This window comes from Vulpes vulpes, chromosome 10 (genome assembly GCF_048418805.1).
Source record: "Vulpes vulpes isolate BD-2025 chromosome 10, VulVul3, whole genome shotgun sequence".
NCBI classification, from domain to species: domain Eukaryota; kingdom Metazoa; phylum Chordata; class Mammalia; order Carnivora; family Canidae; genus Vulpes; species Vulpes vulpes.
The window spans coordinates 80,086,229-80,110,979 of record NC_132789.1 but is presented as its reverse complement, the minus strand read 5'-3'; the positions used below and the strand labels follow the sequence as shown (position 1 = coordinate 80,110,979).

At 40.6% G+C, this 24,751-nt stretch overlaps 1 protein-coding gene across 2 annotated transcripts in view; it reads left to right on the top strand.

Annotated features, from left to right (window-relative positions):
- GLT8D2 (glycosyltransferase 8 domain containing 2) overlaps positions 1–24,722 on the top strand; it is a 33,754-nt gene extending 9,032 nt beyond the window's left edge. The window contains exons 2-10 of one of the 2 annotated variants that reach the window (XM_026013035.2): positions 1,744–1,790; positions 7,644–7,736; positions 10,993–11,164; positions 15,013–15,130; positions 16,282–16,366; positions 16,896–17,008; positions 18,911–19,077; positions 20,094–20,206; positions 24,116–24,722. In XM_026013035.2, coding sequence (XP_025868820.1) covers positions 1,772–1,790; positions 7,644–7,736; positions 10,993–11,164; positions 15,013–15,130; positions 16,282–16,366; positions 16,896–17,008; positions 18,911–19,077; positions 20,094–20,206; positions 24,116–24,288 — 1,053 coding nt within the window. In that variant the 5' untranslated portion in view covers positions 1,744–1,771 and the 3' untranslated portion in view covers positions 24,289–24,722. Of the gene's footprint in view, positions 1–1,743; positions 1,791–7,643; positions 7,737–10,992; positions 11,165–15,012; positions 15,131–16,281; positions 16,415–16,895; positions 17,009–18,910; positions 19,078–20,093; positions 20,207–24,115 lie in introns of both variants that reach the window. The other variant, XM_026013034.2, reaches the window with a different exon arrangement.
- The last annotated feature ends 29 nt before the right edge of the window (positions 24,723–24,751 follow it).

Sequence of the window (24,751 nt, the reverse complement as noted above, 5' to 3'; positions counted from 1 at the left end):
ACATTCTGGGTACTCTATGGCCAAGTCAAGTTGACACATAAAATTAACCATCACAACCATATACATATGGCAAATAAACACCAAAAAAAAAAAGACCTTTGTCTTAGTTGCATCTGTCCCCCATTCTCCATGTCCCACAAGGGGAACATGGCCTCCTTTCCTTGATTTCCTCCAAACACATGGATACATGTCTTCAGATCCAGTGGGGAAGGAGGGTGGAGATAGGGTGGGGATTAGAGGGTGCAGGGCATGGCGGAAGACTGGGGACTGAATCTTGGGCATCGCAGTTCTCAGAAGGTCCCTGGGGGCCGTTGGCCACAAGGAAAGAAGTTCTGATGAGCAAGTGGCAGCCCCTACAATGGGTCTTTCTCCTCACATTGTGAGTGCTGCCAACCCCAGGATTCCAGCTGATCATTTACTGGGACCCATTTAACTGTTCTCCTCTCATCCATGCCCACCCCATCCATGCATGGGAAACTGGCTTCAGAAGAACAAAGAACTTTCTCTCTGAGGGGACCTCTGCTAGCAACGAAAGGGGTCATTATATTTCTTCATTCTTGTATAGTTTACAGGAATCTGAAGGTAATGCAAGGACCTTGTATTTTAGAGCTTGTTGTGGATGACTTTGAGTGTCTACTCTCCTTTACTATCAGAATTGCTATGGGAATGTTTGAAAACCTTGCTGTGGGGACTTTAATGAAGATAAAAACTGATGGAGGGAGTTGCATGCATGTGAAATAAAATCTATACTCCTTTACAGACAACACAGTTTGTCTCCACTATCATCTGGCCAGTCTCTTCTTTAGTCCAGTCTATTCCAACCACATTGAACTTCTCACAGTACTTAGAATACTCAGGGCTCTTTTTAGCCTCAGGGCCTTTGCACCTGCTGTTTCCTTTGCACTTTCTATTTCCTTCTGCATTCTCCCCACTGGCTCCTGCTCTTCCTTCTAATCAAATGCCACTCATCAGTGAGGTTTTTCCTAATTTCTCCTCCTGAAACACTCCCCAACTCTGTTGATCTTTATCCTAGGACCTCTGTTGTTTCCTTCACATCTACCATAATCCAATTATTTTGTTACATTGTAATATATATTTTCCCACAGGAGTGAAAGCTCCTAGTATGATAGGGCCTGGGACTGATTTGTTCACTGATGCATCCTTGTACACAGTGCTGGGCTTTTAGTAGGATCTCAGTAAATACTCATGGAATGAATGATTGACTGTAGTGTAAGGTATACTTCTGTTTCCACAAGGAGTCCCTGAAGATGTAAAAATTTCCTTGTCAAAGGAATGCAGTTATAATAGCAGAAAATATGCATGGTGTTGATATTTTCGATCAAGGAGATCTTCCTATGTGACATTTCTTTAGTTGGCACTGTCTGACTAGCCAACCCAGAAATCTGACAGGGCTCTTTTGGGAAAAGGTAAAAACAAAAACAAAACAAAACAAAACAAAACAAACAAAAAAACCACTGAAGACAAAAGATTACCTCTTGGGGGATGTTTGTGGTTTTTGTACAGCCAGAAAAAATAATTGGAAGAGAGAGCTATACATCCAAGAAATATTTGTTTCCAAGGTTCTAGATTCAAGACAGTAAAGAATGAGTCCACAGTTTGCCACATACCAGACCATCAAAGGCATGGTCCTTAATAATTGTATGATAACTTTTGGGTTGATTCTGTTTTATTTTTTTTTTTTTTTGATTCTGTTTTAAACAAATTTTTTTCTTTAATCCGCAGGTCACAGTTTTTGTCAGCGTGAACACACATGGCTTTGTTACGAAAAAGTAAGATTATAGCTTTTAATAATCATGATTATTAAAAATAGATATTTTAAAGGACTGTGATGCTAGGTCTTGGCTTCTTTTTGAAAGCCTCTTTGATTTTGTTTAAGATTTTATTGATTTATTTATTCATGAGAGACACAGAGGGAAAGGCAAAGAAACAGGCAGAGAGAGAAGCAGGCTCCCTGCAGGGAGCCGGATGTGGGATCCAGAACTCCAGGATCACATCCTGGGCAGAAGGCAGACGCTCAACCCCTGACCACCCAGGTGTCCCAAGCCTCTTTGATTTTTATGGGTAGTTTTCCCACAGGCAATTCTTGGCATCATCATTTCAGGATGATGCCTGTGGAAAGATGTTTAGTATTTTGTCCAGAGGTGGATTTATCCTGAGAGGGGTCATACATTTCTATAAAACTTGCAAATATAATTTATTTTCCCACTTTAAATAAATATTCATGTTCCTATCTAATTTAGCAGTTGTAATTTTGCGTTCCTGTTCTTAAAGAGTGACCTTAAATTATATAATCTTCAAATCCCATCAAAACCTGTATTTGCCCTTGATTTTAGATCTAGCAGTTTGTGAATCTGGGAGGGAAACATGGTAACCTAATTGTGTTACTGTTAGCCTCAGGGCAGAGTTGTCTGATGTAGCAAATGGAAAGACAAGATATTCAGCTAGATATGAATTTCAGACTAACTAGGAATAGTATTTATTGTAAGTATATCCCAGATATTGCATAAGACATACTAAAAAAAAAAAAAAAAAAGAGGTGGTAATAGATGTTGAGTTGCTTCCCCAAACTGGCTGTGTCAGGTAAATGTCAATCAGACGTATTGATAAATTATAGGACCTTGTTCTTTATCTTCTATTTTTCTATTTAAACTGAGTCTAATATCCAGTTGTCTCTGGCTGAATCTGAGAATCCAGAAAAGCCGAGATGAGCTGGATGTCAGCACAGTAGGATCATTGAGCCTCAGGATTTGGCTCTGGAAGACATCCACAGAGACTGACTCCTTCTTTTTACAGATGTGAAGACAAAGGCCTGGGGGCCAGAAAATAGATCAATATGAGGCCAATAAATGTAAATATCTTGCACAAAGATAGGAAATGATAATATGTAACAATTGTAATGTGTTTATTTGGCCTACATTGCCTTTGTTGACTCTCAAAACCTCCATGTGAGACAATGATTAATAATACAGTTACAGTCTTCACTGCGCAGATGAGCAAACTGAGGCTCAGAGAGGTTAAGTAACCTGTCCAAAGCCACACAGGTGAGAAGTGTTAGAAACAAGATTTGAATCTCACTTGAAATCCTAGCCCTTTCCTTTCCTACCAACATTTTCCAGACTTCAGGTATTTGTGTTTCATGTAGAACAATGGGGATCTACCTTTTAGAAGGAGGACTAGCATCTCAATTTTTCATCATCTGTTTTTCTTCTGTCCTATGCATGACTTAACTATTTTAAGTTGATTCATTTAAAGAATTATGTGTACTTTATAATTAAAAAAGTGTATATCCTTACTGTAAGTAAAATAAGCTATCTCCTATGATAAAAAGAAGGTGATTATACAAATATGTATGATTAGAACCATGTTATTCAAATCTGGGTAGCTTTTGTTCCCTCCCTGCAATGAGATTAGAACTAATTTCTCACGCTGTGATTTAATGTTACTGAATGTCATGATCACAAGCCTCCTTTTTTTTTTTTTAATTAACTTTTATTGGTGTTCAATTTATCAACATACAGAAAAACACCCAGTGCTCATCCCGTCAAGTGTCCACCTCAGTGCCCGTCACCCATTCCCCTCCAACACCCGCCCTCCTCCCCTTCCACCACCCCTAGTTCGTTTCCCCGAGTTAGGAGTCTTTATGTTCTGTCTCCCTTCCTGATATTTCCCAACATTTCTTTTCCCTTCCTTTATATTCCCTTTCACTATTATTCATATTCCCCAAATGAATGAGAACATACACTGTTTGTCCTTCTCCGATTGACTTATTTCACTCAGCATAATACCCTCCAGTTCCATCCACGTTGAAGCAAATGGTGGCTATTTGTCGTTTCTAATTGCTGAGTAATATTCCATTGTATACATAAACCACATCTTCTTTATCCATTCATCTTTCGATGGACACCGAGGCTCCTTCCACAGTTTGGCTATTGTGGCCATTGCTGATAGAAACATCGGGGTGCAGGTGTCCCGGCGTTTCATTGCATCTGCATCTTTGGGGTAAATCCCCAACAGTGCAATTGCTGGGTCGTAGGGCAGGTCTATTTTTAACTCTTTGAGGAACCTCCACACAGTTTTCCAGAGTGGCTGCACCAGTTCACAGTCCCACCAACAGTGTAAGAGGGTTCCCTTTTCTCCGCATCCTCTCCAACATTTGTTTCCTGCCTTGTTAATTTTCCCCATTCTCACTGGTGTGAGGTGGTATCTCATTGTGGTTTTGATTTGTATTTCCCTGATGGCAAGTGATGCGGAGCATTTTCTCATGTGCTTGTTGGCCATGTCCATGTCTTCCTCTGTGAGATTTCTCTTCATGTCTTTTGCCCATTTCATGATTGGATTGTTTGTTTCTTTGGTGTTGAGTTTAATAAGTTCTTTATAGATTTTGGAAACTAGCCCTTTATCTGATATGTCATTTGCAAATATCTTCTCCCATTCTGTAGGTTGTCTTTTAGTTTTGTTGACTGTATCCTTTGCTGTGCAAAAGCTTCTTATCTTGATGAAGTCCCAATAGTTCATTTTTGCTTTTGTTTCTTTTGCCTTTGTGGATGTATCTTGCAAGAAGTTACTGTGGCCAAGTTCAAAAAGGGTGTGGCCTGTGTTCTCCTCTAGGATTTGGATGGAATCTTGTCTCACATTTAGATCTCTCATCCATTTTGAGTTTATCTTTATGTATGGTGCAAGAGAGTGGTCTAGTTTCATTCTTCTGCATGTGGATGTCCAATTTTCCCAGCACCATTTATTGAAGAGACTGTCTTTCTTCCAATGGATAGTCTTTCCTCCTTTATCGAATATTAGATGACCGTACATTTCAGGGTCCACTTCTGGGTTCTCTATTTTGTTCCATTGATCTATGTGTCTGTTTTTGTGCCAGTACCACACTGTCTTGATGACCACAGCTTTGTAGTACAACCTGAAATCTGGCATTGTGATGCCCCCAGCTATGGTTTTCTTTTTTAAAATTCCCCTGGCTATTCGGGGTCTTTTCTGATTCCACACAAATCTTAAAATAATTTGTTCTAACTCTCTGAAGAAAGTCCATGGTATTTTGATAGGGATTGCATTAAATGTATAAATTGCCCTGGGTAACATTGACATTTTTACAATATTAATTCTGCCAATCCATGAGCATGGAATATTTTTCCATCTCTTTGTGTCTTCCTCAATTTCTTTCAGAAGTGTTCTATAGTTTTTAGGGTATAGATCTTTTACCTCTTTGGTTAGGTTTATTCCTAGGTATCTTATGCTTTTGGGTGCAATTGTAAATGGGATTGACTCCTTAATTTCTCTTTCTTCAGTCTCATTGTTAGTGTATAGAAATGCCATTGATTTCTGGGCATTGATTTTGTATCCTGCCACGCTACCAAATTGCTGTATGAGTTCTAGCAATCTTGGGGTGGAGGCTTTTGGGTTTTCTATGTAGAGTATCATGTCATCGGCGAAGAGGGAGAGTTTGACTTCTTCTTTGCCAATTTGAATGCCTTTAATGTCTTTTTGTTGTCTGATTGCTGAGGCGAGGACTTCCAGAACTATGTTGAACAGCAGTGGTGAGAGTGGACATCCCTGTCTTGTTCCTGATCTTAGGGGAAAGGCTCCCAGTGCTTCCCCATTGAGAATGATATTTGCTGTGGGCTTTTCGTAGATGGCTTTTAAGATGTCGAGGAAAGTTCCCTCTATCCCAACGCTCTGAAGGGTTTTGATCAGGAATGGATGCTGTATTTTGTCAAATGCTTTCTCTTCATCTAATGAGAGTATCATATGGTTCTTGGTTTTTCTCTTGCTGATATGATGAATCACATTGATTGTTTTACGAGTGTTGAACCAGCCTTGTGTCCCAGGGATAAATCCTACTTGGTCATGGTGAATAATTTTCTTAATGGGTTGTTGGATCCTATTGGCTAGTATCTTGTTGAGAATTTTTGCATCCATGTTCATCAGGGATATTGGTCTGTAATTCTCCTTTTTGGTGGGGTCTTTGTCTGGTTTTGGAATTAAGGTGATGCTGGCCTCATAGAACGAATTTGGAAGTACTCCATCTCTTTCTATCTTTCCAAACAGCTTTAGTAGAATAGGTATGGTTTCTTCTTTAAACGTTTGATAGAATTCCCCTGGGAAGCCATCTGGCCCTGGACTCTTGTGTCTTGGGAGGTTTTTGATGACTGCTTCAATTTCCTCCCTGGTTATTGGCCTGTTCAGGTTTTCTATTTCTTCCTGCTCCAGTTTTGGTAGTTTGTGGCTTTCCAGGAATGCGTCCATTTCTTCTAGATTTCCTAATTTATTGGCGTACAGCTGTTCATAATATGTTTTTAAAATCGTTTGTATTTCCTTGGTGTTGGTAGTGATGTCCCCTTTCTCATTCATGATTTTATTAATTTGAGTCCTCTCTCTCTTCTTTTTAATAAGGTTGGCTAATGGTTTATCTATCTTATTAATTCTTTCAAAGAACCAACTCCTGGTTCTGTTGATCTGTTCCACAGTTCTTTTGGTCTCGATATCATTGAGTTCTGCTCGAATTTTAATTAACTCTCTTCTTCTGCTGGGGGTGGGGTCTATTTGTTGCTTTTTCTCTAGTTCCTTTATGTGTAAGGTGAGCTTTTGAATTTGAGATCTTTCCAGTTTTTGAATGGATGCTTGTATTGCGATGTATTTCCCCCTCAGGACTGCTTTTGCTGCATCCCAAAGATTTTGAATGGTTGTATCTTCATTCTCATTAGTTTCCATGAATCTTTTTAATTCTTCCTTAATTTCCTGGTTGACCTTTTCATCTTTTAGCAGGATGGTCCTTAACCTCCATGTGTTTGTGGTCCTTCCATACTTCTTGTTGTGATTAAGTTCTAATTTCAAGGCATTATGGTCTGAGAATATACAGGGGACTATCCCGATCTTTTGGTATCGGTTCAGACCCGATTGTGACCCAGTATGTGGTCTATTCTGGAGAAAGTTCCATGTGCACTTGAGAAGAATGTGTATTCAGTTGAGTTTGGATGTAAAGTTCTGTAGATATCTGTGAAATCCATCTGGTCCAGTGTATCATTTAAAGCTCTCGTTTCTTTGGAGATGTTGGATCACAAGCCTCCTAAGCCATCTCATGTACAATCAGTGGTACATGCGCTCTATTAGGAGAGCACTGTCCTATATCACTCTGTTCCTTAGCAGATCCCAAGAGCAAGCATCATAGCTCTGGAACAGATGGTCCTGGATACTTAGACCTGGAAAATGTACTGGGTCTTCTGACTTCTCACTATACAGAATTTTCTGTACATCATCTTTGACCAGTGTTTAAATTAACTGAGAAGGAGCTGTGTTATAAAAGCTAACAACATGTACTCTTAAGAAGTACTGGTTCACCATAAACATTAAGTAAATGTTGGCTATTCAAAGTGTTCATGCACAGAAGCCGCATCATATAGGCATTAATGTTGTATCCTCTGCCATCAGACTGCCTGGGTGTAGCCCTGGATCCTCCTTAAACTACATCTTTGTATCCTTGAGCATCAACAGCATCCCACATGCTCTCTGCTGAAAGAGCAGCCCCAACCACCACTCTGCTCATATGACTGTTCTAAACTCTCCCCAAATTTCAAATTGAGAAGTTACACTTGAATGTGTTTCTGTTTCCATTTCAGTTAATCAGGTGTTGCTGTTCCTTCTGATTGTGACCCTCTGTGGGATCCTGTATAAGAAAGTTCACAGGGAGACTACACTCAGGAATGAGACAGGTATGCTAAGTGAAGTAAGCCAGTCACAAAAAGACAAATACTGTGCAATTCTTCTTATATGAGGTACTTAGTTGAAATCATCCAAACAAAGTATAATGGTTGACAGAGGCTGGGGGGAGGGGCAATAGGGAGTTCTTGTTTAATGGGTATAAGTTGCAGTTTTAGGAGTTTATAAAACTCTTTAAGTTATGGGGATGGACAGTGGCAATAGTTGTACGACAATGTGAATATATTTAATACATTGAACTGTGTACTTAAAAATGGTTAAGATGATAAATTTTATGATTTTTTTTACCATGATAAAAAGAATTTTAAAAAAAGAAAGGAGATAAACAAGCATATATTAGGTTGGTATACCTAGGACTGTGGTTTAAACGTGTTCCTTTGATTCCTTTCAGTAGCTGGCTTCAGAGATAAGCAACAATTTGGTTGGATCCCAAGGGCCTGCTTGTAGAATATCCACCCAAGTCCAGTTATGTTCTAGAATGATCAGTGCCACTCAAACTTTAAGCACATATAAGAATCACAATTAGGGTTTGTTAAAACACAATATACTTGGGCCCACTCTGAGAAATTTTGAATTAGTAGATTTGGATGAGGCCTGAGAATTTTCATTTCTGATAAGCTCCCAGTAGATGCTGACACTGGTTCTTGGACTATGCTTGGGTTGTCTGCTTAGCATCCATCCTTTGAATTTCTGAATGATTTTGCTTATGAAAATTGCCCTCTCTATCTTTCCCCTACTGGTTCATTCCCATCAGTACACCAATAGCCTCAGAATTCTCAACTTAAAAAAGATCCTGAATTGACCCTATATCCTCTTCCAGCTGTCCTGAGGAGCCCAATTTCCCTCCTGAGGGGTGGATTCTTTGACATGGCACCTTTACAACTTCTAAACACACAAAATCAATGCCACAAAAATTAAGAAATACTGGTAGCATGTATATTATATTGTATTATATTATATTATATTATATTATATTATATATTAGGACTTTTTAAAAGATTTTATTTATTTATTTAACAGACAGCATGAAAGAGCACAAGCAGGGGGAGAAACAGAGGGAGAGGGAGAAGTAGGCTCCCCTCTGAGCAGGAAGCCTGATGTGGGGCTCCAACCCAGGACTCCAGAATGACAACCTGAGCCCAAGGCAGACACTTAACCAACTGAGCCACCCAGGAGCCGCAATAAAGATTTTATTTTTAAGTCCAGCAGGAGGCTCAAACTCACAACCCTGAAATCAGTGGTCACCCCCTCCTCCAACTGAGCCAGCCAGATGCCCCTGTTTTTAAATAATTTACTTTTTATATTAATCAAACAAAATACATTTATGGAAAATGCAGAAGAGAAAAATATCACCTGTTGCTGTATCAGCCAAAGACAAATACAGTTAATATTTTGGTGCCCTACATACATTCATTTCGCACTTTTTTTTCTTAAGCCAGCTTAGGCTTTGGACAAACATCAGTGAAAAAAACAATGTCCCTGTTCTCACAATGCTGATTTATCTTACTATTTTTAAAATCATTAAAAAAAAAACAGTTAAAAACATGTATAATCTGGTCTAAATGAACATAAGGAGCATCTAGAAAGAGAATGATTCCACCTAAAGATGTGTATACAAATGTTGCTAGGGTATTATTCTTTGTAGCTGCAAACTGGAAACAATCCACATGGGAATCCACTACTGAGTAGATAAAATGTAGTGTATTGACTCAGTGGAGTCCTTTTCAACAGTGAAAAGGAACACAGTATTACAGCTCCCCTATGGACAAACCTCACAGAGATGATGCTACATGAAAGAAGCCACACCTGAAAACTCACATATATTATACAATTCCATGTATAGAAATTTCTAGAAAAGAGGCAACAGTGAAGCACCTGCCTTCAGTTCAGGTCATGATCCCCGAGTCCTAGAATCGAGTCCCACATCGGGCACACTGCTCAGCAGGGAGTCTCCTTCTCCCCCTGCCTCTATGTTCTCTCTCTCTTTCAAATAAATAAATAAAATCCTTTTTTTTTTAAAGGAGATTTCTAGAAAACGTAAATCTACAGAGACAGAGAAGAGAGCAGTAGTTGCCTGGGGCTGGGAGCAGGAGTGGACTGACTGCAACCCAGTTTGAGGAACCTTTGCAGGGAGGTGGAGATGTTCTAAAATGGGATTGTGGTGATTGATGGTTGTGCAACTCTATCACTTTACGAAAAATCATGGAGCTGTATACCTACAGTAGGAAATCTTAAGAAATTTCCAAACTTCCCAAATTTTTAAGAAGCCTGTATTAGTGGGCCTGGGCTGCCTTAACAAAATACCACAGACTAGGTGGCCTAAACAGAAGAAATTTATTTTCTCATAGCTCTTGGAGGCTGCAAGTCCAAGACCCAGGTGTTGGCAGCCTTGGTTTCTCCCAAGACTTCCCTTGTAGGCTCATAGTTCTCCCCATGTCTTCAGATGACCTCTCCTGCGTGTTCACAGCCTTGGTGTCCCTGCCACCTCCTAGAAGGTCACTAGCCCTCCTGGGCTCAGGCCCCACCCTCACGGCTTCATCGTTTGCTTCTGTTGGTCAGATCTTGATCACACAGACTTCCAAGAGAGTCTGCAACAATAGTCCTCATTGTTGGCTATGTGCCAGCTGAAATTCCAATGCTCTATTTCTTTAAAAAAAAAAGATTTTTTTTTAAATTTGTGAGGGAGGTAGTGAGAGAGAGAGAGAGAGAGAGAGAGAGAGAGCATGCAGGGGGAGCAGCAGAGGCAGAGGGAGAAGCAGGCTCCCCACTGAGAAGAGGACCTGATATATACATCCCAGGACCACAACCTGAGCTCAAGGCAGATTCTTCACTGACTGAGGCCCCCGGGCGCCCCTTCAATGTTCTGTTTCTTTCTTTCTTTTTTTTAAAATGCATTTTATTTTTTTTTAATTTTTTAAAAGATTTTATTTATTTATTTATGAGAGACACAGAAAAAGAGAGAGGCAGAGACACAGGCAGAGGGAGAAGCAGGCTCCATGCAGGGAGCCCGACGTGGGACTCGATCCAGGGTCTCCAGGATCAGGTCCTGGGCTGAAGGCGGTGCTAAACCACTGAGCCACCCGGGCTGCCCCAATGTTCTATTTCTGAGAGAAGAGGAGACTGGATGTTGAACAATCAGCAGTCTCTTGCGCACTACGCTATCCTCCCCTAGGAGGGTGGAAGACAGCTTAATATGGCCCTACTGTGAAATTCCTTCGTGTTCTAAGACAATAGATTTGGTGTTTCCAGATGATGACTCTGAGCCTCCTGAGGAGATGGAGGAGGAGATTCCTGTGGTGATTTGTGCCGCGGCAGGGAGAATGGGTGCCGCCATGGCTGCTATCAACAGCATCTACAGCAACACCGACGCCAACATTCTCTTCTATGTGGTTGGACTCCGGAATACTCTGTCTCGCATCCGGTAATTTGTGTGCTATAGACTTTGGAGTTTTCTACATTTCACCTTTTTTTTATCTTTCCTTAATGGAGTTCGCTATGTTTTGGGTTTGATAAATGTCATTAATGAATTAATGAGGGCATGACCTAAGGTCTGCTTGGTGACCTGATGGATGTGTTGCCTAGCTAAGGAAGTTTCAGCAAAGCCTCGTTATTCTACTAGAGCAATGCATCATACTGCCAAAGTGAACTGTCTAATGAATTAAAGAATTGCAGCCCTTAGGCAGGTTATGTGGAAGTCTTTCTAAAATGCTTTCTCTTTTCTCTGCCTTCTTAATTTGGGAGGATATCAATATAATAGCATTTTAATAGGATCCAGAATCATCACTAATTAAAATTTTTGAACCACTAAGCAATCTCTTTCCTATCACACAACATGCTAAAAAAATAAGTTGGAAATAGATTTAGAAGAAATAAACAGAAAATCAAAATTTAAAGTATTAAATAAAAATGTGGGATAATTATATAATATTGCTATGGACAACGACCGTGAGTCCAAATATCATGAGGAAAAAATGGACAGATTTAACTGCGTAACAATTAAAAACTTTTACTTAATTGTTTATTTAATTTTTGGGGGGTGTTGGAATTCACAGACAAGGGATTTATTTATTTATTTACTTGAGAAATGGACCCAAGAACAAGCAGAGGGAGAGGGGCAAGCAGATTCTCTGCTGAGCAGGGAGCCTGAAATGGGGCTAGATCCCAGGACCCCGGGATTGTGACCTGAGCTGAAGGCAGACACTTAACCTACTGAGCCACCCAAGTGCCTCCAAAAACTTTTAATGATGAAAAATACTGTAAGTGAAAGTAATCATACGATAAACTAGGCAAAATGTTTTCAACATGTATTATAAATGATTACTACCCAAAGTATATAAAGAATTCTTAAAAAAATTTTTTTAAACATATAAGCATCTAGTAGAAAAATGAGGATAGAATACAAACAGACAATTCACAGAAGAAAAAAATACAAATGGTCGACAAACATGAAAAGGTATTCTGTGTTACTAATAGAGAAATTTAAGTTAAAATGACAATGACATATAATTTTTCACTCATCGAAATGGTAAAAATTAAATAGGACAACAATATCCAGTGCAGAAAAATGGGCATGTGTATTCTTTTTTTAAACAATGTCTAGGGATGCCTGGGTGGCTCGGTGGTTGAGCCTTTGGCTCAGGGCATGACTCTGGGGCCCTGAGATTGAGTCCCACATAGGGTTCCCTACAAGGAGCCTGCTTCTTCCTCTGCCTATGTCTCTGCCTCTCTCTCCATGTCTGCCATGAATAAATAAATAAAATCTTTAAGAAAAAAAACAATGTACACTTTATAAATTGGGAAAGCATTTTGAGAGGGCAATATGGCAATGTCTAATAAAATTTTATATACTAGAACTGGTGTGGCCACTGTGGAAGACAGTATGGAGGTTCCTTAAAAAGTTTAAAATAGAACTACCCCCCAGTCCAGTAATTGCACTACTGGGTATTTACCTCCAAAATCCAAAACACTAATTCAAAGGATACATGTACCCCAGCATTTATAGCAGCATTATCTACAACAGCCAAACTATGGAAACAGCCCAAATATCCATCGATAGATGAATGCATAAAGAATATGTGGCATATATATGTAGAGTGGAATATTAGCCATAAAAAAAATGAAATCTTACCATTTGCAATGACATGGATGGACCTAGAGGGTATGATGCTAAGTGAAATGACTCAATCAGAGAAAGACAAATACCATAGGATTTCACTCCTATATGGAAGGTAAGAAACAAAAAACAAGCAAAGGAAAAAAGAGAGACACCAAGAAACAGACTTTTAACTATAGAGAATAAAGTGTTGGTTACCTAAGAGTAAAATCTTAAAAAAAAAAGGCCCAAACTATAAATGTGTACATGTACATATATATGTTTCTATAAAGAAAAAGACCCCAAAGATCTCCATGTGTTAACAGTGACTATCTCTGGGGAGGATGGAGGGATTGGGGAGAGCAGTGATGAAAGGTATAGTTCAGGATATTTCAAGTATTATTTCCTTTATTCCAAAGGAGAATGGGGGCACCTGGGTGGCTCAGCTGGTTAAGCATCTGACTCTTGGTTTCAGTTCAGTTCTTGATCTCAGGATCATGATTTCAAGCTCCATGTTGGGCTGCACACTGGGCACGAAGCCTACTTTTAAAAAAAAGTTAAAGAATTTATTTTTCTTAAGTTTATTTATTTTAGTAATCTCTACACCCAATGTAGGGATTGAACTCATGACCCCCAAATCAAGACTTGCATGCTCTTCCAACTGAGCTGGTGAGGCTCCCCGAGAATGTGTTCATGTATGACTTAAAAATAGCACTGTTAAGAGGTACTGACTATGGAAGACACTCACTCCTAATCTAAATGGTCCTTGGCTCCCATGGGTTTTGAGGGCTTCTGCATACATTCTAGATTTTCTGTATCATTTCTCACTCATCTTATCATTTATTGTTGCAGATTGTTCATTTAGCTTGCTGTTACTGTAATTATCTGTGGGTATGAAACCCAGATAACCAAACCCCAAAGGGTGGCATGTGTGTAATATGTTCTGAGCAAGGATTTGTACTTGAACAAAAGGCGTGAGCTCCAGGGCTTGATGACATCTGAGCAGGGACAGTCTCCCAGCCCTTGGTGGTGTAGTAGCCCCCCGTTCAAATTATTAATTTATTATTATTTTAAAGACCCTCTTGTCATTGAAGTATAATAATAAAAAAAACAGAAAATTACATAAATCCTATGTACAGATTAGTGAATCATCACAAGGTAAACATAACCAGGTAACAACTCCCACCCACGTGGTATGGTCAGTCTTTTTAGGTTTGCCATTCCAGCGAGTGTCCAAGGTTATCTCATTGTAGCTTAACTTGAGATTCCTTTATTTCCAATTAGTTTGAGCCCTGATTTTTACATATTTCTTGGCCACTTAGATGTGCAAGCTTGAGTCTCTTGCCAGTTTTTCAGTTGGATTGTCTTTTTCATATTGACATGACTTCTCCCCACATACAGATTTATAGAGATATAACTGATATATAACATTGTATAAATGACTTGCTTTTACAGTTCAAATTTTGTAGATCTAAATTTTGTTCAGAAGATTGACTCTTTTGTCGATTTTTGAGCAACAACAAATGCTACCATGTGTGGCTTTAGTCATTGGCAATTTTGAAATAATTTCTACCAAGAATTGCATTATGAATTGAATTAAAGATAGTCACAAATTGTTTAAGACTGAGCAGACATAAGAGGAGAGGGCGGAGAGAGGAAGGAGGATGAGATGAGAAGTGAGGACAGGAGGGGAACACAGAGGCAGAAGCAAATCATCCTTGGAGTCCAACAGAGCAGAGTAAGGACGCTTCCATCAAGCAGAAGATTCAGAACATCGTGCTTCATAGCTGGACAGATCTGTTGGCCCGGGGCAAACATAGACCAGTGGCCACAGATGCAGCTTTATGAGAAAGAAGAAATGCTTTTTGTTCTTTCAGTTTCCTGTGGAGATTATGTGGATCTGGGGAGATATTTGGTTATTACTATTTTGCTTCATTTCCTTTGCAGAGTTATGTGACTTAAAGGGGAAAAAGAGAGGAAAGATTCGAAGCCAGACCAGATGGGGGGAAAAATCAGAAGGATTTATAGACTAACTCTACTAAGGCCATACGCATTTTATTTTTAACTTTCTAAGAAGCAGCAGATTGACTCTGAGGCAATAGGCAAGTTGAGGAAAGGTTGGAGGTGTATACTAGAGGCATTTTTGTGTTGTGTTTTTTTTTTTGTCATGTCTTTAGAAAATGGATTGAACATTCTAAACTAAGAGAAATAAACTTTAAAATCGTGGAATTCAACCCTGTAGTCCTCAAAGGGAAGATCAGACCAGACTCGTCAAGGCCTGAATTGCTCCAGCCTGTGAGTAGGAAACACGCATATGCTGAGGACAGTCTTTGGTGAGACCCTTGCTCAGGGGAAAGCACTATGCACACGGAATATTTCTGAAGCAGTGTTAGATCTCCACGAAGCTCTGCTTATTTATAATTTATAAGCCACCTGCTCCAGAAGGATTTAAGATGGTTTGGCTAAACATAATGAAGCTGTTAAAGAAGAAATGAAGCCTAAGAAAACGTAGGATGTGTTTGTGTGTGTGAATATGCCTGTAGGGGTTGGGGGTCGGGGCCAAATGGTGGGGCCAGGAAAAAATATTCCCAACCCACAGGCTGCTGTGTGCATTGCAGTTGAACATTAAACTTAGCCCAGCATATCCCAGCAGCTAAGGGAAAAACAATCTATCTATATGATAGATTCTATATCTCGTAGGATCAACTGAGATAATACCTTCAGGAGACAGACACCCACTTTTACCCTAGCATTGGGAATCTTAAGGTATTTTACTGCAAGAGTTCTTATAAAAGGGACTCTTTCTTGTATAAAGAGTAGTGTTGATGGCAGGGTTACCGAAAATGCAGCCACCTTCTAATTGTTACTGAAATCTATCCTTGAAAATTTACTGAATTCTAAACCCTCTGATGACATGATCTTTTCCTAATTCCTTGTATTTATTATCAGAGTGTGAGCTGAGTTGGGATTTTGGATTAAGTGGTATGCCTAATAAAACTATGACTCCCACCCTCAGCTCATGCTTGTCTGATTTTCTGGTCCAAGGAGCTAAGAGTTTGAGTTTGTGGTTGGGACCCCCGTGCCCACGTGTGTGATTTAGTTGACAATAGTCAAATTAGTAGTGTAGAGGAGGGCAGGCGATTTGTGGCCTTAAAAGATGCCTCTGTGACTCCCACTCTAGCAGTTTGCAGAGGTGCAAGGGTCATGCCATGGTCTCGGCAGCTGAGGGCTTTGATCTAGGAGAGAACTGATCTGCCGGCGCCAGTTGCCACCCCAGATCCACTAACTGGGCACCACGAGGCTGCAGTGAGATGTCTGCTGCCTGTTTTATTTAGCTCCATACCTGGAGTTGAGCGGAGGCTGTGGTCAGAGCCACGCCTCCAGCAGGAAAAGACACGGAGCCACCTGTCTCTTCCCCACCATTGCCTCTTTTGTTGTTTTAACAGCTGAATTTTGTTCGATTTTATCTCCCTCTGCTTATTCATCAACATGAGAAAGTCATCTATTTGGACGATGATGTAATTGTGCAAGGTATACTCGCCGACTGCCAAGAACACTCGGAAAAGGAGCAGCTGATAAGTAGAATAACCATCTCCTTCATTTTCCAAATAGCTCAATGCCCAGTGTTTTTGACTGTGTATTCAAGTTGGGAGAATAGTATCGTTAGAAGTTTAGGAATATTTTGATAATGGGGGTTGGTACCCACTTCCCTATAGAGTCTGGCTGACTTTCTGAGAGCTACTCTGTCAAAGTCGGCAGTAAATCACTTAGTAGCCTCCTTTTCCCGGCAGCTAAGTGTGGGTGTTTAAGTGATGCTTTCTGTCTGCCACGTGCAAACAGGTGAGCCCCAGTCAGGCCCACTGGATGCCAAGCTGAGCTTATTGTCAAGTGGCTTTCTGGACAGACAAGCTATGTTATTAAGTAAATGACCAGGCCACTTGAAAGTCAAATCATGTACTTTTCTTCCTGGGCAAATCAGGGACTGTTTGATGTCCTAAGGCTCCATGTGGCTCTAAAACAAATGCTGTAATATTTTAACCACTGATGTTTCTAAATCCAGGTGATATCCAAGAGCTCTACGACACCACCTTGGCCCTGGGCCACGCGGCAGCTTTCTCCGATGACTGTGATTTGCCCTCCGCTCAGGACATGAACAGATTTGTGGGGCTGCAGGTGGGCTCGCTGCTCCCAAGCCCTGCCCGGACCTGCTGCTCCCACCCCTTCCCTTCCCCAGGGCTCAGTCATCCAATCGGGCCTGCAGGAGGCAGGAAGCACAGCCCCTGATGATTGTTCAGGATGTAGGTGGCCCGAACCACACTCCCTGTCCCAGATGGAGTTTCCTATGAGAGACTCCCTGAACTTTTGGTTCTGTTTCCAAGTTGTGATCATTGCTTCCCTCCCCACCCCCTCTCAATAGAGGAAAGTACTGATTTTCCTCAATGGTAAAGAGCTCCTTACCCCGGTGGAAATGAGGAAAGTCGAACCTACATGGAGTATGGAAACCAAAAGGATGGCTTTAAAGACAAGGTGCTGTTAAGAATCAAATGCTGTTCTCCACAAAAAGTTCCAGGAAATAATTTTATGTGTGTCACAATGAGATGTGACACTTTGAGGCCTAGGCTTTCAGGCCAGACCCGACTTGGTCAAAAGCTGGCTCTGTCATTTACTTGGTTTGTAACCCCAGGCAAGTTACTTTACCAATCAGCTTCTCCCTCAGTTTCCAGTAGAGGCAATAAGAGCACTTCCCTTGTAGAGTCATTGTGAGAATTGTTAGTTAATACATGTAAAGTTACTCTGTGCAATTATGAGCTAATGTGTGCAGAGTTCCTAGCACAGAGCCTGGTGCACAGAAAGTGCTCAGGTGTCTCCATTATTTCGATGTTACATTTGAGCATCACACGGAGGTGGGTAGGACAGCCCAGGGTGTGGGGGGGCAAACAATATGTCACATCCATTCAGCAACTCCCTATGTGCTTACTGTGGCCTGACGCGGTCTTAGGTGCCAGTGATACAGTGAACAAAACTAAAATTACTGCAATTGTATAGCTTACATGCTAGTGGGAAGAGACCGTCAGTAAACAAATTATTTAACAGAGGATCAGGGTGGGACTGCAGTTTAAATTGGGTGATCAGGAAGGCTCACTGAGGTGGTGTCACTGAGCCTGACCCTAAAGGAACTTAGGGAACCACCTCAGCAGGTATTTAGGGGAAACATATTCCAAGAGGAGGTAACAGCAAATTCAAAGATGCTGAAGCAGGAGTGGGTCTTTCTTGTATTGGAAAATTGGGGGGCCAGTGTGGCAGAGGAAGCCAGGGAGAGACCAGATGTCAGAAAGGTAATGGCGGTGGGGGCAGATGGCATAGGACATGGGAAACTTAGAAACTCCAGCTTTTACTCTGAGATGGGAAACCACTGGAGAGGGTTTGAGCAGATGAGTAACATAGAGACAAAGTTGAAAAGGGTGGAAGCAGGAACAATTCAGGAGGAGTTGCAGAAATCCTGAGTGGTAATTATGGCTTGAACTGGGAGGGCAGCAGCGTGGGCAGTGGTTGGCCTATGATATGTTGTGGAAGACAAGACCAACAGGGCTTGTTGATGGATGTGGATGAAATGTGAGTGAGAAGGAGCCATGGATGACCTCATGACCCTGGGTTTTTTGCCTAAGTGTCTGGAGTTGCTAGGAATGAAGGTGGGGGCAGGTTGTAGGGAAGCAGGTTTGGGACAGGATTGGGATCAGTTTGGGGTTGTAAGGGGAGCTGCCTTAATTAAGGCTCCAGGAGACAGAGTTGGCAGAGGTAGCAGGAGTCGGCCACCCAGAGGAGAGGCCAGGGCTGCCTACCTGGACAGTGTTTCAAGCCATGAACTGGATGAGGCTGTCTAGGGAGTTAGTGCTACAGACCAGGCGGGGGCACTGCTTTTGGAGGCTAAGGAAGGAGAAAAGCAGCCAGGGACACTAGGAAGTGGCTAGTGACACAGCAGGAGACCCAGAAATTCTGGGCAGTGGTTTCAAGAAAATGATTATGTTCCAGAAATCAAAGATTTGTTAGTCAAAAGCATATCCTGTTCCTTTATAGAACACGTACATGGGCTACCTAGACTACAGGAAGAAGGCGATAAAGGACCTTGGCATAAGCCCCAGCACTTGCTCCTTCAATCCGGGTGTGATTGTGGCCAACATGACAGAATGGAAGCACCAGCGCATCACCAAACAGCTGGAGAAGTGGATGCAAAAGAATGTGGAGTATGTGTAAACCTCTCTGCCCTTCTCCATGCTTGGCAACAGAACTATTCAATTAATTTTCTGTGCATAACTCAGGGGTTTGAAGTATTTCACAGACATCTTAGATCAGATTCTCTTGCAGAACTGATGAGAAAGAATGGAGACAGATGAAAATCTAGTCTCAAATGATACGTAAACGGAAGCGAGATCCTTCAGAATCTTATACAAACGTTTTTCTAATGAATAACGCAATTTTAAGTCTTCTCCCAGAAGCCTAGTGAAGCTTCTCTACTGAAAATAATTTATCTCAGTCAAGTTTCTCTTTCTTACATAGATTTTTTTTTTTTTAAGATTTTATTTATTTATTCATGAGTGACAGAGAGAGAGGCAGAGACACAGGCAGAGGGAGAAGCAGGCTCCATGCAGGGAGCCCAACGTGGGACTCAATCCCGGGTCTCCAGGATCCGGGCTGGGCTGAAGGTGGCGCTAAACCGCTGAGCCGCCCAGGCTGTCCCATAGACTTGTTTTTAAGAATTATTTTATAAACTCAACTTTTTTTTGAAGGTTGAATTTTAAAAAATGTATCATTTTTCATTATTGAAATTTTAAAATAGAGAAAAAAAACCCTCTAACACAACCACTATTATCATGTCATTGTTATTTCCTATTCATCTTTTATCAGGATATTTTAAATACCATCATCACCTGGAATTTATGAGTGAAGTTTTTCTACGTAATATAGGATCAGAATTTGATCTTCTTCTGTATTTGACATTAAAAATACTGAAAAATTTTTAAAATGCTGAAAATTAAAATGGCAAAATGTTATGCTGAGTTTAGGGTAATTATATGGGAATTCATGGTATTCTTACAATTTTGTGTAAGTCTGACAATTTTCAAAATATAAAGTTGAGAGAAAAATGAAAAACTATGGTCTTTTTATATAGTGAGAGACTAACATCTTTCAAGAGTAGTAATTTCTACTTTATCTAGTCTGTGTGGTTTGAGGCCAAATGTTTTTCTATTCCATTTCTTAGGGAAAATCTCTACAGCAGCTCCCTGGGAGGAGGGGTGGCCACCTCCCCCATGCTGATTGTGTTTCATGGGAAATACTCTGCAATCAACCCCCTGTGGCACATAAGGCACCTGGGTAAGTATCATAGAGAGACAACACAGCTGTGCATTTTATAGATCTTTGAGCACCAAACTGCTAGGGCATCAACTTCCTCAATTCGGGTCCTCCAGGTGATCTTGGAGGTCATCTCAGACACATTATTTAACCTTCATTGCTCACATTCTACAAATGCAATTGCTAAAAAGGGCCTAAGAGGGGACGCCTGGGTGGCTCCATGGTTGAGCATCTGCCTTCGGGTCAGGGCGTGACCCTGGGGTCCTGGGATGAGTCCCACATCAGGCTCTTCGCAGGGAACCTGCTTCTCCCTCTGCCTGTGTCTCTACCTCTCTCTGGGTCTCTCAGGAATAAATAAATAAAATCTGTTTAAAAAAATAAATAAAAGATTTTATTTATTAATGAGAGACCCAGAGAGAGAGGCAGAGACAAAGGCAGAGGGAGAAACAGGCTCTATGCAGGGAGCCTAATGTGGGACTCGATCCCTGGTCCCCAGGATTGCACCCTGGGCCAAAGGTGGCGCTAAACCGCTGAGCCACCTGGGCTGCCCAAATAAAATATTTTAAAAAAGTAAAAAAGGGCCTGAGAGGTGTTTCTAGGAATTCATGAGAAGCCATTAGACTCATGCTTAGCATATAGCATGTGCTCCATAATCATTACCTATTGTTAAAATAGAACTTTCACTGTCAAAACTTTTTCACTCAGCTTTATTGCCCTCTTGCAGTAGCCAGCAAGGCGAAACCAAATTAGCATGATGGTTTATGATGCATTTAGATAGCTCACAACTTTTCTTTTAAAAAGTTATTTCCGGACCGTGTACCATGTGAGTCTTTTATTCACACTGTTCATTATAGGAGTGCAATGCCCTATGATATGGAGTGGAATTGCAACTCTTATTACCTAAGTTGGGCAAATTATTCAACCTTTCTTTGCCTTAGTTTCTCCATTTGTAAACTGAAGCTAATAGAACCTTATAAAGTTTTTATAAGGAATAAATTACCTAGTGCATGTAAATTGCTGAGCACAGAGCCTCATGCAGAAGACAGTCACATTCATTCAAACACATGACCACAACCCCATAGCCACAAGCACTGGGCCAGACCTGTTTAGAAATTGGAAAGGTTTTGAATTTTAAAAAAGGTAATGCGATGCATACATTTATGTGATACAATACGCTGAGTGGGATCTAGGTTTTGCTACTAAAAAAGTTAGTAAAAATTGTTTTCCGACATTTGGGGATTTTAGAATTGGAGACAATGGCTTATGGATGTATATTTACTAAAAATACCTTCCACACTGTCAAGAACTGAGCTCAGTTCTGGCGATAAAGGTGATTACTATTTCTAATTATCAGAACAACCTGCAAGGTGGTTATGTCCCTTACTCTCCTTTTAAAAGAAGGGACACGGGATCCCTGGGTGGCGCAGCGGTTTAGCGCCTGCCTTTGGCCCAGGGCACGATCCTGGAGACCCGGGATCGAATTTCACGTCGGGCTCCTGGTGCATGGAGCCTGCTTCTCCCTCTGCCTATGTCTATGCCTCTGTGTGTGTGTGTGTGTGTGACTATCATAAATAAATAAAAAATTAAAAAAATAAAGAAAAGAAGGGACACATAAAACTATAGAAGCTGGGTTCCTGGGTCTCCTCTTAAGGATTCTGTATAGATTTGCTTCTGCCTCATTATCGGAATCTTCGATTTTCCTGAGCATCTGTATGCACACAGGAGCCAACGCAGGGGAGCTAGGGACACCAGTGTTCCATCTGGTTTGATTTATAATAATGTTGGGTTCACTGTTAAGTCAAATATCAATGTTTCCATGTAGTGAATGTGCAGAAAATCCCATCAAAGTTGTAGGTCTATAAGGATGGTTGTGTAGGAACAGTTACACGTAGTTTACATTGATAAGGTTAGAACAGTCCATGCCTTGGAATAGAGTCGCAATCACATTTTATGAAATATCTAACTGGGAAGAAGGGACAGAATCTTCCTAAGGGAAAGAAGTGATTTTTCTTTTAAGCAGAGACTACATCTATGCTAAAGGTTCTGGAATCTGCGAAGTCAGCAAAATAAGCTACACAGAAATCATTTGAAAAATGATTCACTCTTAGTGTGTTTTGGAAGCAGAAACCAATGTGACACTAATGGGTATTAAGCAGAAGGTCAGGGTTCAAGCAGAAGGTCTTAAGATTTTAAGAATTTATGATATATATTTAGCTAAAAGCAAATTCTACGTCCATATGGAGTCCTCCAATCATGGGGCAGAGAGATGATCTCCCACAGAATCAAGACTCTAAGGTGTTTCTTCCCAAATGAGCATTTCCTTTGTAGTCTTTGGAAGTTGGTAATCAGTCCAGTTATGTTACCATAGCCTGAAACACCTAAATCCTCTTCTGCAACTGCCTTCACAGCTGTTTATGAATAATAGAAGACAGATTTTTTTTCTTGCATGATATGTTAAGCTGGAATAACACAACTCCAGCTATTTACCCTCTCTTAAGGGATTTTCAGTGTTGTTTTTTTTAATTTTTGATTTTTTTTAATTTATGATAGTCAGAGAGAGAGAGAGAGGCAGAGACATAGGCAGAGGGAGAAGCAGGCTCCATGCACCAGGAGCCCGATGTGGGATTCAATCCTGAGTCTCCAGGATCGCGCCCTGGGCCAAAGGCAGGCGCCAAACCGCTGCACCACCCAGGGATCCCAGTGTTGTTTTTTTTTTAAGATTTTTTTATTTTTTAAAGATTTTATTTATTTATTCATGAGAGACACACAGAGAGAGGCAAACACACAGGCAGAGGGAGAAGCAGGCTCCATGCAGGGAGCCTGTTGAGGTACTCGATCCCAGGACCCCAGGATCACACCGCGGGCCGAAGGCAGGCGTTAAACCGCTGAGCCACCCAGGGATCCCCTAAAGATTTTATTTATTGATGAGAGACAGAGAGGGGCAGAGACAGAGGCAGAGGGAGAAGCAGGCTCCACGTAGGGAGCCTGATGTGGGACTCGATCCCAGGGCATCGGGATCACGCTCTAAGCTGAAGGCAGAGGCTCAGCCACTGAGCCACCTAAGCATCCCAAGGGATTTTCAGTTTTAAAAATATATCAAATTCTTTCATAGAAAGTGTTAATATCATAGAGGATTCAAAAAAAAAAAGTTACATTGCATTTGCAAGATCTTAATGTACTTCTGGAAGATATATTCTAAAAATACTCTAACCAATGGCAATATCAGGGTAAACGCCATTTCTAAGTGACTCCTTATGAGGGTAATATCCAAATGGGGATAGTTTTGTGTTAAGAAGTGAATCTTATTCCTCCATCACATTTCATATGGTAAAAACAAGATCATTATAGAAAGATGTTGCCATACTAAGGAGGGGAAATGTAGAGAAACAAGAACTCCTATAAACTCTTGGTGGGAGGAAACCTGATAAAGTTCTCCTGGGGACAATCTGGCAATCTCTTACTAAAAATGTGAAGGCAAACACCCTTCAATTGAGGGATTCCACCTACAAGACTTTACCCTACAGATGTATCTGTGGACACGCACAAGATATGCACAGAAGTCTGTGCAGTGTTCACTGACGTTTGTGAAGGGAAAGAAACCTAGATATCCTCAATAAAGAACTCACTAAAGAAATACAAATAACTATATATCCATTGTCATTAAACAGTCATTAAAAATAATTCAGCAAATCTGCATGTGCCACACCCCCGAACCCCCACACACTCATACAGGTAGAGTATTACTGGAAGGATTTCATAAGAAACTCTTCTAACAGTGGTTATTTTGGCGATTTAGAGTAGGTGGTAAATCTTTCCTTGTATACTCTTTGATTTGCTTAATTTTTTTAAATAATGGATTTGCATTCAATTTTCAATATAAAAATCTTACTTTCTAACAAGTCTATTATTTTCTTCTAAACACAAATGAAGGCTGGAATCCAGATACCAGATATTCAGAGCATTTTCTGCAGGAAGCAAAATTACTCCACTGGAATGGAAGACATAAACCTTGGGACTTCCCTAGTGTTCACAACGACTTATGGGAAAGCTGGTTTGTTCCTGACCCTGCAGGGATATTTAAACTCCATCACCACAATAGCTGATATGACTTGACATTTCAAGTATTTCCTATATAAAAATGTGGAATTGTGCATTCGCAGCCCTCTTATTTCATTGTTCTTATGACTAGCACTTTCAGTACAGATGATTCACAATGTACAACACAAAGTCTACTGTGTGCCAATGGTACTCCGGATCACAGAGGCATGGACCTCCTACGTATAGGTGGCAACAATGGAAATAAGATGATGTGCCTGAGATATATTGTTAGAAGGAAATGTTTAGGTTTCAGCAATTTGCTTAACTCTGAATGACAACTTGTATTCACAATTTTAAAAAATTTCTAAATGTGTTTTTTCACATGTAGGTATTTTTTAACAGGCTGCCAATCTTTTTTTTTTTTTTATCTTTTATAAAACACTATTTCATTTAAAACATAATGTCTGAAAAAATAAAATATTTACAGATTTTCTAATGATTTTCAGTATATATGTTATTCTACAGGTT